Consider the following 14,087-nt stretch of genomic DNA (forward strand, 5'->3'; position numbering starts at 1 on the left):
TGCTGTTTCCCTGGCTTCCTGTGACTTCCAAATATTTTCACTGAGTCATTTATGACATAAGTGCCTGATGCCAGACTCTTCCTGACAAGAATGAAGAACAGGGCCGTTTTCTTTTTGATGCAGGGGTGAACCTGGGGAGCAAATCAGCACCTTCCATGCAGCCGGCCGGAAGAAGGGGCCGGGGAGGAGCTTATGAAGTGGCCCGTGTCTCTCTCTTGAATGGAGACCTCTGGGACCCAATGGAGAGCATCCGCACAAAGGTCAGTTGTTTCGTTTTCTCTCGTTTTCTGGATTTTTCAATGGCTGAAGTTGAAAAATCACGTTAACTGCATTCATATTCTTCTGTTCAAGCTTTGTCGTTTAGCGCTGACTTTATTCTTCTCGAGTGAAATCTTGATTCTTAAGAGAAAATACACACCAGTTTTGATGGGACAGTCCTGATGAGTGGCCCAGCATTATTTACATCTGTTGAAAGTTATTTTTCAAACACACTGGGGCTGACATTTCCAGATACACAATTTCTCTGTGTGTTTTACTGGAGTGCTGGGTATTTTTCTGTTGCATCAACATTTTGGTTTCATTGATCGATTATTGGTTGAAACAGGTTAATGTGACTCTTTTAAAAGTTTGTAAAATGAGTTTTAATGTGGTTTTGTGCTTTGTTTGCTTTGATACATATTTGATTTGAGCCTTCTATGATGTAAAAGAATAATATAAAATAATTGCAACATTAGTGATTAAATGTAGTATTTTGATGAGTTTTAGCTGCCAAATCTACATGACTTTCTTAAATTTCAGAACTTGTTGGAACAGTTGGAAAGTGATAAAAATCTATAGAAATATGAGCTCTTTGGAGAGATCATACAGATGGCTTTGTCCTTGTGTTATGTGGAACTATTTTTAGATTTTTTTCATAATAGAAAACAGATTTTTTTTTAAAGAGCTGTTGAGATTGTGAAAATCCTCTGTAGCTTTCTGGAAGGGCTGCAGTGGGCCACCTTTATGTGAGTAATGATAATACGATTTATACCCTTATTTTCTAGAGAGGCTTTCGGTTGAAAGTGAGCATTCAGAAAGGTTGGAGGTTTGGTTAAAGGATCCAAATACTAAATCTGCACTTTTTGAATATTTCTGTTTCATGGAGACTGTTGCAAATTTAATATACCAAGTATAAGTCACTCATGGTGGTATTGATGGTGTTTTCTGGAAGAAAGACTTAAGACATTAAAGAATAGTTCATCGTGCCCTTAATCTGAAAAATTAGAAATGATTTGACAGATGCAGAAAAGGGAAGAACACTATTTCAGAAAGTGTGTCTCTAAAATATTTATAGGTGCTAATTAATAATACAAAAATATGGAACAATCTGAAGTTTCTTGGGTGGTGGAAACCATTATGGGGGCTTTCCCTGATAGGAGGGTTGCCAAATTTAGTAAATAAAAGTACAGAATGCCCCTTTAAACTTGGACTTCTGACTTCAGAATTTTGTTTGTAAATCTGTCCCATGCAGTATTTGGGACATTGTTATTTATCAAAATGCACATTTAACTGGTGTCCTGTATTTTATCTGGCAACCATCCCTGGGAAGTGTAACAGAGCACCAACCTGATGAGGGTTCTCGGCATGCTCCTGGAATGGACCAGTTCAGGTGGGCTCTGGTTTCTGACCTCTAGCTTCATCCTTCCTGCCGGCCAGCCATCTCGTAGACATCAGGAAGCATGCTGGCACATCTGCTTCTCACCAAGCTTACCACCAGATGACTATGGGCTGCCAGCACCATCTTTATAGAAAACTGAGAAAACTATTATTATTTGATGACTGTCTTAGCTCCTCTGTGATTCTACCTCCTGACTAGAGCCATGCAGGTAGCAGGCACATACCTAGTACGCTAAAATAACTCCAGGTTACTGACATTATTTAAGAGAATAGGGACTTAGGTGATTTGGGGAAGAGCATTGTGTCGTAATGCCATGGTGCTCGTGGAATCAGCATTATGGCTCTGTAGTCATGATGTGTACCCATATGTGCTGGTTAACCACTAAGAGCCAACATGAAAAAGGGTACATGTAAAAGTCTGTTAACATGCTTGTACATGTGTGCCATAATCCTCTATGAGGTAGAGGTGGGCACCTGTTGTGAGAATGGGGATTCTGGCTTATGGTGGGTATGTGTGTGTCTTGTTTTCAAATTGAACAGTCAACATTTTAAGCTGCATTAACAGGGTACATCCTCAAGTATGCAAAATACACATTAATGACCATTTTTTCCCACAACTATGCCTGCTGTACCTTAGAATATAGTTATACATTCTTGCTTTTCTGCTCTGCTCTTTTATTCTTTGCTCTCCTGTATCATTCTAGTCAACCAGTCTTTGAGAGTTTGATTCAGTTTTGGGGAAGGCCCAGGCATCTTCCTTTTTATAAAGTGCCCCCAAGGGATTCTAATGAGCACACAAGATTAGAACCACGGCACTGTTGGAAACTGCTGGAGTACTGGTCAACCTGACAGAGCTGATCACCAAAAAAAAAAAAAAAGTACTGTCACAAGGTCTCTCTCTCTCATTCTCTCTCTCCCTGCTCTGTGATTGAAATATATCTGGATGGGATGTTATTAGGCCTTTTACAAATCAAGAAGCAAGCTATCATTGCCACTGATAATTCACTTGAAAGAGTGGGGGATGGGAAAGAATGTGACCTTGCATACATTGTAGCTTCCAGGATTTTGTTTGCTTGCTTGCTGTTGTTTTGGTCTATAAACATGAGGATAAGCTTCTCTGCTTTCCTCCCTCTTAGGGTCATTGTAAGAATGAGATGAAATAATGGCTGTAAAAATACGTCAGGAACTAAAACCCAACTACACAAATGTAAGGTGATATTGCAAGTTTAAAGTGTTGTAGGGACCCCTCTCCAATTACATGTCTTGAAAAAACTCAACACCGGACCTGAGGAAGACATGCCAGGGTATGACTCGACCAGGAGATGATCTCCATCGAGCCCAGCCTTTGAATGCTCCAGGAAATTTCCAACTTCCAGCTTTCTTACATGGGAATGACTATATGGAAACAGTGTGCAAAATGGAAAGTAAAAAGGCAGATGGATGAGAACATGAACCCAAAGCTTCCCTTAGCATACTGTGGGTCTCAAATATCAAATATCAGGTAGCAGCTCATCAAAGTGGCAGAAGGAGATGCCGCTGCACGCACTGAAAGAAGCCCTGCATTTCCTTCGAAGGACCGTCCCCTTCGGCCCTTCCAGGGAGACCTCCCTGGGGCTCCCCATCCAGTGCTCGCTTCCCTCTGTGTTCCCACCCCAGGAGCAGCCTCCTCTCCATTTCCTCGCTTCCTACCCATCATGTCTGACTTCATAGCCAGGTTCCTTGCATGATGCCCACAATGCTTTATAGGCTGGGTTGTCTTGATGCTGAAGGCCCCACTCCTACCCCCCAGCCATCGAGCTCATCCTGGTCAGCTTACTGCCAATATGCCATGTTCTTTACTGCCATATGCTGTGTCCCTGATACCTGAAGCCCCGGCTTAATGGTACCTTCTCTTGTGAAGCTCATCTTGAGCTCCCCCAGACAAATCGGCCCTTCCTGTGTCTTTGTCCTCATAGTCACACGCGTCTCTGTGATGTGCAGTCATGCCACGCACTTGACTCATGCAGACGGAGCCCGTGTGCATGGCATAGACAGTTGCTGCAGGTGCAAAGCTAGATCAGACGTACATTCCCTGATCTTCCCACGGAGCACGAGGGGTGGGCGTGGGGGGCGGCTGCATCTGCCGCTTCCTTAGGTCCTTCCGCCTCTTGCAGCACAAGCTGCTTTCAGCCTGAGAGCAATGCCCAGTCTTTCAGTTGGATACCATTTTATAGCAGGGCTCAACTATGCTCAACACAAGAAACAACGTTCTAGAGAGAAGAAGGGGCCATGTCAACCTTGTATAAAAGCATGAAAACCGGGGCGCCTGGGTGACTCAGTTGGTTAAGCATCTGACTCTTGGTCTCCGCTCAGGTCATGATCTCGGGGTCATGAGATTAGCCCCACGTTGGGCTCCAAACTCGGTACAGAGTCTCCTTGTCCCTCTCGCTCCCCCTCTGCCCCTCCTCCTGCGCGCACACACACACACACACACACACACACACACAAACTCTCTCTCTCTCATTCACTCTCTCAATTAAATAAATACATAAATACTTTAAAAAGCATGAAAACCGTAAGGCATTTCAAAGATTAATTTAGATTCTGCCCGAGGTAGTGCTGCCTTCTGTGTTGGCTTTGGACCCCACCTTCAGATGACGTGGATCTCAGCTCTTTGGCACAGACCGTACGGCGCTTTCATTACTACGTCGTACTTCTAGTTCTCCCCCCAACCTGTGCCCTCCCTGGGGGCACTGGCGTTATGCTCTCATCCCTTCCTGCGGTGCTTGGCATCTAGTGGCACAAGGGAACCCCCTTTGTGGACTGGCTCTGAGTTTTCCTCTGTGCCTGGAGCCCAGGTCACTCCCTGGGGTGAGGATGGCGGCTGCTACTGCAGCAGGTCGAGCAGATGAAAGTCAGCGTGTGCGCTCTACTCAAGTGCCGGAGGGCGCCTCGGGAGCCTCTCCATTTCTGCAGAGTCTGCACACCACTCTCCAACTACCGTACCTTTTTAGATGTTGCTGACCTCCCTTTAGCAACTACAGGGGCTTTTAAATCACGTAGGGGTCTTTTATAGCTTGGTAGAATGCTGCATTTTTCACTTTTGTGGTTACTAATGTCTTATCTGGAATAACTCCCCACATTGCCTGTCTGTTCCAGGAGGGGTCCTGTTACTCTGGGTGGGTTTACATGGCCAGCCCTCTGCAGAATGACTTTCCCCTTCTCTAAGAGATTATTCTGATAATTGCAGGAGTTGCTGCAGGCCAGCTCGTGGTGTCTGCTTCTTGGCTGAGTAAGCTCAACAGTTAGCCCGTCCGACTTCATGCAGCATCGAGCTTACATTACCTTACAAGCTGGCCGGTAGTGCTTCCTCGTAAGAATATAATTACTAAAATACCCATTGTGAAGCTTTTCCTGAGAAATGTATGATTTCCAGACCGTACAGTCTCCTAGGAAGTTCTGTACCCCCGGCCCCCAACCACTTAGCCCCACGCCTTGCTTGATAATCCCCGTGAGGCTATGTGGGCACACAGGAGGGTCCCACTGACACACAGATGGCTCCTGCTTCGGCCTCACATAACCCACCCAGCCAAGAGCACGCCCACCCTTCTGAGAGAGTGAGATGAGAATGGGAAGAGCTGGCACCGTGTATCTTCGGGAACCCACCCGTCTTCAAGCATCAGTGCTTGAAGGTACAGTGGAAGGAGAAAGGTGTTGGAACACGCCGAGATGGATTCCGACTCCTGCATGTCCTCTGCCTTGCTGGGTACTGTTGGGCTGGAGACGAGCCTTGGCTGAGCCTCTGTGTCCTCCTCTGTAAAGGAGCTGGTAGCGGTCGCCTGGCTGCCTAACCCCGCACCCCCAGCACGCCCCGTGAATTGTCAGCCTCTTTTCCTTTCTCTTAACTTACTCTGGGCCTCTTGGCAGGGCTGCTCAACCTCGGCACTGCTGCCCGTGAGGCTGGCTGGTCCTTTGTTGTGTGTGTGCAGGCAAGGGCCGTCCTGTGTGATGCAAGGTGCTCAGCACCCCGGCCTCTGCCCCCCAGATGCCAGGAGTGCCCTCCCCTGCAGTCGTGTCAACTCCATATGTTTCCCAGGGAGGGGGAGCCTGAAAACTTGCCCCTCAAGAGCCTTTGCACTGGGGGAAAGACCAAGAAGGCTAAGGACAGCCACTGAGAACCTTCTCTTGACTTTGGATGGAGCCAGACCAAAGGCTAGTAAACCTTTTCTGTGGAGAGCTCAGCAGTGATTCAGCGGTGGCAGTCCTAGGCTGTCCGCCTCTGCTGCACGGCTCTGCCCCTTGTGGCAGAAAGGCAGCCATAGACAATACCCGAACAATTGGGCATGGCCCTGTTCTAATAAAACTTCCCTATGGGCGTCAAAATTTGAATTTAATATGATTTTCATGTGTCATGAAATAATTTTTTTTAATCTTTTAAAAACGTAAAACCACTCTTAGCTCACAGGTAGTGGGCCGGACTTGGCCTGAGGGCAGGCTGTGGTTTGTAGCCCCTGCACTAGATGATCCTACTGTAGAGATTTACCCCCCTCCCCCGGGGACCCCCAGCGGCCCTGCAGGGTCCGTGTGGTGCGCATGCGCAGGCCAGGGTACGGAAGCGCCAAGTGGGAACGCGACGAGGCAAGTCCAGCAGCTGAGCCCAGGTCCATCACATCCTGAAGTCCTATGTTCTTTCCATACCGCTCTGCTGCTTCCCAGGAAAACGTTCATCTTTTCTCCCCTTCTGCGTTGTATCAGGACGGGTTCATAAATCCAGACTCCGGAGGCGTGGCTCGGAGGGCAGGCACATTATCCCGCTGTCAGTCAGGCCGCCAAGAGTTCTGACTTTCTTAAGCAAGATGTGAGTGCTGCTCCCGTCCCTCCACGGCCTTTCTGTTCATTCCTCCCCTTTGGCCAACACACAAGAGGGACAACGCAAGCCAAGATATTGTGCTTGGTTCAGCTGTGACCCCCGCTTTGGGAGCACGCCTCTCCATCAAGGAGGGGCTCTGGCACTACATTTCCACGTGGCTCACTGCGCACTCATTTATTGCTTGTGATTTCTTACCAAGACCCTAATGTCATTTATTTTAAAATTGGCTATCGAATCAAGTCTCCCTACAGTTTCTGCAACGCCCTCCCCACGCCCCTGCCCCGCCAGACCTCTAACATCATCATGGAACTGGGACTTTTAAAAATATATATTTTTTAAATAACAAATTTAGGTAATGCTAGGAGATTGAGTGGTTTGTATTGTTTAAACAGAGTTACAATTTTTTCTTCTTTATAATTCTTAGGTAAGACTCTCCACGTTTGAGAGGTAGAGCGTATGGTTGCATTCATCTAAGCACATGTGAGTACCTGCTGCATTCCAGGTCCTAGGTCAAGTTCCTGTGGCACGGAATGGGTGGGGCTCCATCAGCCCTTGAGAAGCTCACAGTTTAGTGAACTAATGATTGTAATAATCTTAAATAAGTCCTTCATAAGAGATCTGTGCTTTTTAAAATAAGTGACTTTGGAGTAGTTTTAGATTTACTGATACAACGCAGAGATAGTACAGAAAGCCCCATATACTCCACACTCAGCTTTCCCCACATTTACAATATATGGCACATTTGTAACAATTAATGATATATGGTGTTTTTATATTTTAATCTGAACTTCTGCACTAAAAGGAAAAGGTTCAGGGGATTGGGGGACATTTAGAAGACTATAAAATTTCTAGAAAGGCTAATGATTTTTAAATTATAGTTTAGAGGAAAAGGGCATACCTTCCCAAGAGAGACTTAATATGTATCAGTGTTGCATTTAATAATTTCGCATCATGTGAAGGCTGAGGAAGCCCTCACCTATGCATTTACTCTGGAATTTCTCATGAGTCACAACATAACCAGTGAGATGGGTCCCTTCCTGGTTGTTCAGCAAACAGTCATGTTGGTGATGAGGTTTCATTCAACCAAAGTTCAAAGTTCAGATTTTTTTTAAGTTTTATTTTTCTTTAAAAAGTAGGAAATCTTTTTAAATCTATAACAAGAGTGCCAGCAATCAAGTATGTAAAATCATGTTAAAACCAGTCGAATATAGAGCCATTATGTGACTGTAGGGTAACTCCTGTATAGAGAGAGCTTGTGTGAGACTTTCCTCTTGTATTAACCTGCTCTGGACTCCTCCATTCCTTGAACACTTCCTTGTAAGCATAAGGGATGTGTTTTTGAGTGGTATATACCAGTATTTTATAACCATTTTTTCATTATTGCCTGCCTAAAGAGAAAATTTAATTTTAATTAATTTTAATTAAATTTAAATTACTTTAAATTATATTTCTCTTCAGGGAGAAATTAAATACTAAGAAATAAGATTTTTAGCTAGAGTTAAGCTCTAGAGGAATACAAATCATTGCAATATCTAGGAATTTTCAACCCCTCCCCAAGTACCACTTTTTGCCCCGTTAAGGGCAATATCCACCTTCTGAGAATGTCTGATGGGCACCACATGTAAATGGGCAAAAGGAAATGTATGTCTTCCAGGACTACATGTATGTGCAGAAATCTGCCCACTGGAGATTTGGGGCAGGTATGAAGAGAAGTTGATTTCTTCCTCTCTCAAAGTCTGTCCTTGCTAGATTTTTTAAAGCATGTATTTTATGTGAGAACAGTTTAAGATTTACAGAAAAATTGTAAAGCTAGTACGGAGTTCCCATATACCTCACACAATGTCTCCCCTGTTACTGATTTACATTATGGTGCATTTGTCACAATTAAGGAACCAATGTTGGTACATTATTACTAACCGAAGCCCATACCTTATTTACATTTTCTTAGTGTTTACTTTATGTCCTTTCTCGAAGATCCCATCCAGGATCCCACATTACATGTAGTCATCATATCTTGCCACTTGGTTCTGACAATTCCTTAGACTTTACATTTTTGGTGATATTGATGATTTTGAGATGTACTCATCAGGGAGTTTGTAGAACGTTCCTCATTTGGGATTTGTCTGATATTTTTCTCATGGTTGACCTGGACTTATCTATGTTGGGGAGAAGACCCCAGAGGTAAAGTACCATTCTTGTTACACCATAGCAAGTATTATCGACAGAACTTATCACTGTTGATGTTGACCTTGTTCGTCTGGCCGAGGTCATGTTTGCCAGGTTCATCTCCTTTCCATACTGGATTCTTGGGAAGGAAGTCACTGTGCACATCTCATGCTCAAAAGAGTTATTCTCCACTTCCTAAAGGGTGAAGCAGCTACATAAATGATTTATAATTCTCCTGCAAGTGAGATTTATCTACTCTCCCTATGTACTTATTTATTCAATTATTTATCCATATCAGGATAGACTCATGGATATTAATGTTTTGGGTTGTAATCCAATACTATTTTGTTTTATTCAGTTTTTAAAGATTTTATTTATTTATTAGAGAGCGTGAGAGAGAGCATGAGAAAGGGGGAAAGGGGCAGAGGCAATAGCAGGGAACCTGATGCGGGGCTCGATCCCGGGACCTTGAGATCATGACCTCATGTGAAAGCAGACACTTAACTGACTGAACCACAGAGGTACCCCCAGTACTATTTGATTTATATTATTGTTTCAGTTGGCCATTGGGAGCTCTTTCAGTTGGCTTTGTGTCCCTTTGACATACCCCCATTGTGTGCGTGTGTTATCACTTCCTTACATTGTCACTACAAAAACACCAGGTCCATCTTATATATTTCCTGCCCCAGCCCTAAAATCAGCCATTTCTCCAGGGAGCCCTGGTTCAGTGGATGATGGTATTAGACCTCAAGGTCTAGGTGCTGGGTGTGCTCACCATACCACAGCGACACTTCCTGGTCTCTTCAGCTGGGAGAGTAAGGAAATAGATGTGTGTGTTCTTGCTAGATTTGAGAGGAACAAACTTCAAATGACGGGTCATGACCGAGTCACACCATTCCTTTTCACACAATATTTTTAATTCTCAAAATTCTATTAAGAGAAAATATACCAGTAATTTGACTTTTTATGGCTATACCTATTCAGGCAAAAATGAAGAATGGCAATTTTCAGTAACCTAAATCAGTTCTTGGGAATCAAACCTAATCGTTTAGTTCCTTTCCCTAAAATGTTATTTTAAAAAATTAACGCCCAACTTCCCAGCATTTGACCTAACTCTGGCTTTTCAGATTCCCCGAGTTGATCCATGCCTCCAGGCGGCCTTTCTGCTAATTACTGGAAATTAATCTGACCTTTTTCCTAAAAGTGGCACACGGAAAGATTTTATTCAGCTGGTATAATCATTTCATACGCCATTTTTACTCACCGAGGGTACTAAGGGTCTTTTGCTTGAACCGACTCATTTTCCAAGCATGTAATTTAAAGACATGGTCATAAACCCAAAACAGAGTTGGTGAGAGCACAGAGCTAATGAGACCAGGGTTGCGGATTATGTCCCTGTTAGGATTCCCCATTCCCCTGGGAGCCATTAGCTTGGCTCCATTCCCTGGCCTTCCCCGGCATGTCTTAGCCCCAGAGCATCTCACAGGGGACACCCCTGAACGGATGAGGGCAGACAGCCCAAATTCGGAAACATGCTGTGTGCACTATCCCCACCACCGCTGGCTTAGCGGGGCTCCGTGTGTATATGCAGGCGACAGAGTTCACATCCGTGCTTCCCAAACATCAGTCACCCAGGATCCACATGAATGATTTCAGCCTAATTATAGAAGCAGCCACACTTAATAGTTTAAACGTGCTTGACATACTGATTTTTTTCTCCAACACATAAAAGGAATATAAATGATTGAAATGAAATAGGATGTATACCTCTCTAAATGCATCTGTCATTGCGAAGATATTATATCATTTAAAAACAGCCCAGGACCTTTCACGGTTTCTTTCTTTTTTCCATCCAATAGGTCCTCATTGAGTACCCCTCCAGGGGTGCCATGTACAGCTATGCAAATTAAGCCGGGCATCCCGTGGGGGGCAGGGTCGGTTGGATCCCCAGAGATGAGCTGTGACAACCTGATCTGCTGCTGAGCATGGGGCGGGGGGCAACTGGAAACAAGCACCATCTTGTAGAGCTCCATCTAAGAGTTGCGACGGTATCTCTTTTGAGGGGAAAAATTTTACCAACTCAATATTATCCTTCTTCTCTTTTGACTTCTTTCTTTCTGTATACCCATTAAATCAGCAGACCGTTATTGTGAGCCCCTCATGTTCCAGGCCCTGTGCTGGATGCTAGAGATACTTTGCCCTTTTTAAAAAATGCATAAAAACCAGCAATTTCCTTTCAGAACTACTTTGAAGCTTGCTCAAACAGAGCTCTAGGAAATGTCAGCTCCTGCAGTCCAAACATAAGGAAGAGCTGAGAACCCACGAGGGGTAGAGAATTCTATCATGGCTCCTTTGAAATCTAGTCCCTCCTTTTATAGTTCGAAACAAGACCACTGGGCATATAATCTCGGGTTGTGCCTATTCAGCTAATAGGAATGTGTCTGCCTTGCCAGAAGTTCTCGCTGGTTTTAGTGTCTTAAGTGGGATACGTGGGAATGCGTCAGATCTCCGGGAGCTGTTGGTTGGCCCGGCGCTGGCCTCCTCCATCCGCGTCTCTGCTCCTCTGGAGCCCAGAGAGCAGGGTGTGCGGTCTTGCACTTTTCATGTCTGGACCGCGTTGGGCAAGTGAGGAATTCCGGTTCTGTCGACCCCCTGGCCTCCCGGCCTCAGTAAGGGGAGAAGGGAGCGTTTTCAGGTCCATCTCCAGAGCAGTCTCGGTGGAGTCCCGGAGCTGAGTTTTTCCAGCCTGCTGTTGCATTGGCAGGTACCGGGCCTCGTCTGGTTCAGTCTGGAAGTGTTTCTGGGAATGCAGCTGCCATGGGAAACGCCTGTAATGGGCATAACACAAACCCGGCGTCCTCCGACGGCCTCTGACAGCCGAGGATTCCGATCTCCATCTCACATACTTCAGCTGCCCAGACAGGGGGAGAAGCAGCCGTCAGGCAGGAAGGACAGCAACAGCGTCCTGAAGTCAAATACAAAACATTGAGTGCATTTTTGTTGGTTATAAACGGGCAGGAACATGGAGCCGTCCCCCTGGCCCCGGCCAGCGTTACTAGCGGAGAGCCAGCCAGAGGAGTTGGCAGGTGGGGAAATGAGTTGGAGAGACTTTAAAGATCTTTTCCTATAAAATAAATGTCCAGAAGCTGTGGAAATGTATGTCTTTAGTTAAGTAAATACCCCCAAAGACAACACATGTACATTTTTCAGTGAAACATTACCAGTTACAACTGCCCGTGTTTGCAGATTCCAGGAATCCGAGCACACACAGAATTGGCCTATTATACTCATTAACCTCGGAGGCACCTCCTCTCAAGAAATTCCTACGGCCGTGACAGCAAATTAATTTAACTATTTTATTTGAAGCAGCTGAGGCTGGAGGAGCTCGCCTTCGGATTTCCTGGCTGTGTTGCTGAATCTGATGGGAAGAAACAGGAAGGGATGAGTTCTAGCTTCTCTGCAAACGGAGGCAGCCCCTTGAAAGCCTCCCCGCCTCAGTCTCCTTCTGTACAAAGGATCCTCGCTGAGATCTGGAGCCCTGCTCTGCACGGTCTGTGCCCAGGGTGGCAAGTTGTAGTGTTGTCTGCTTGAGTTCACAGGTGACAAACACCTAGGACGGAAAAGGCACCATCAGGATTGGAGTTTTCCGGTGAAGCGAGGCCTTGAATGTCACGCTAAGAGGTTAGAATCCCATTCTGAAGGCAGTGGAAAGCCATGGAAGGTTTTGAGAAGTCAAGTGACGTTTGGGGTGGTGGTTTTAGAAGCCATTTGAGATAGAGCATCTGTTTTAGGAAGGAAAGTGGTGGCAAGGCGGTAGATGGGTTATGTCAGAGACGGATCGCGGGCGCCAGGCCTGTGAAGAGACCAGAACAGAGCTGGTGAGGGACGCTTGTTCTCTGCAGACCCCTCCCCAGCACTGAGGCTGGCTAAGCTGACTGACTGCTCACAGGGGGCAGGGCTAGCATGCCACTCCCTTGCTGTGTGACCTTCGGCAAGTTACACGAGCTCTCTGAACCTCTGCTTCCCCATTAAAAACGGGAACCCCAAAAAAGTACCTATTTCAGAGTGTTGTTGCAAAGATGGTGTTTAAGCATATGGAACATGCTAAGATTCACTGTGTTTATTATTGTTGTTATTTATACTTCCCGTGCCATGAAGCGTTCTTGGAAACCCAGTTTTTAATGGTGTCTTAGCGGATCCTTCACTGTCTGCCCCTCAGATCCACCCTTACTGCGCAGAATGAGTCTTTCTTCAACACACATCTGACCGTGTCTTAGAACCATTAAAGACCATCAGTGACTCCCTTTTTCTCTCAGAATAAGACCCAGACCTTTAGTGTGGGGCCTGGGCATCCGCCTGTGATCTGAGCCCCCCCGCCTTCCTCATGCTGTGCCTCCAATGCCCCTTCTTGCCGGCCCCCAGAGGCCCAGCCCCGCTCCTACCTTCCCTGCCCTAGACCCCCCTCACCTTGCACGTCTTGTCTCCATTTTCCTGGACTCACCTCAGAAGTCACCTTTCTTGGTTGGCGTGACAGACTGGATGTTTGTGTTTCCCCAAAATTTGCATGCTGGGGCCCTAAGCCCCATCGTGATGGCATTTGGAGGTGGAGCCTTCGGGAGGTGATTAAGGTCAGATGAGGTCATGAGGGTGGGGCCCCCAGGGTGGGAGCAGAGCTCTCTCTCTGTCGTGTGAGAATGCAGTGTCAATGCGACCGTCTGCAAGCTACGGGGAGAGCCCTCCCCAAGACCCCAACCACACTGGCACCCTCGTCTTGGACTTCAGCCTCCAGAACTATGGGGAACACATGTCCGTTGTTTAAGCCCTCCTGTCTGTAAGCAGACTAAGCAGTGTTTTTCCCAAACTCCTCACATACACCGCCCATTGTCAACATCTGGTTAGCTGCCAGGTACCCAGTCAGTACCTCCAGTGTGGGGCATGTTACCTGAGCACTTAGCTCAGTACTTCCAGCATGGAGCATGTTACCCGAGCACCCAGTCAGTACCTCCAGTGTGGGGCATGTTACCTGAGCACCCAGTTCAGTACATCCAGCATGGAGTGTGTTACCCGAGCACCCAGTCAGTACCTCCAGTGTGGGGCATGTTACCTGAGCACTTAGCTCAGTACTTCCAGCATGGAGCATGTTACCCGAGCACCCAGTCAGTACCTCCAGTGTGGGGCATGTTACCTGAGCACCCAGTTCAGTACATCCAGCATGGAGTGTGTTACCCGAGCACCCAGTCAGTACCTCCAGTGTGGGGCATGTTACCCGAGCACTTAGTTCAGTACTTCCAGCATGGAGCGTGTTACCCAAGCACCCAGTCAGTACCTCCAGTGTGGGGCATGTTACCTGAGCACCCAGTTCAGTACTTCCAGCATGGAGCGTGTTACCCGAGCACCCAGTCAGTACCTCCAGTGT

At 46.3% G+C, this 14,087-nt stretch overlaps 1 protein-coding gene across 1 annotated transcript in view; it reads left to right on the forward strand.

Moving 5' to 3' along the window:
- Positions 1-14,087, forward strand: part of ADAM12 (ADAM metallopeptidase domain 12) — a 338,285-nt gene that overhangs the window by 43,144 nt on the left and 281,054 nt on the right. Inside the window, exon 2 of the mRNA XM_040624298.1 lies at positions 124-260. Within this exon, the coding sequence (XP_040480232.1) occupies positions 124-260 (137 nt within the window). The remainder of the gene's footprint in view (positions 1-123; positions 261-14,087) is intronic.

This window comes from Ursus maritimus, unplaced genomic scaffold, assembly GCF_017311325.1.
Source record: "Ursus maritimus isolate PB19 unplaced genomic scaffold, ASM1731132v1 scaffold_7, whole genome shotgun sequence".
NCBI lineage: Eukaryota > Metazoa > Chordata > Mammalia > Carnivora > Ursidae > Ursus > Ursus maritimus.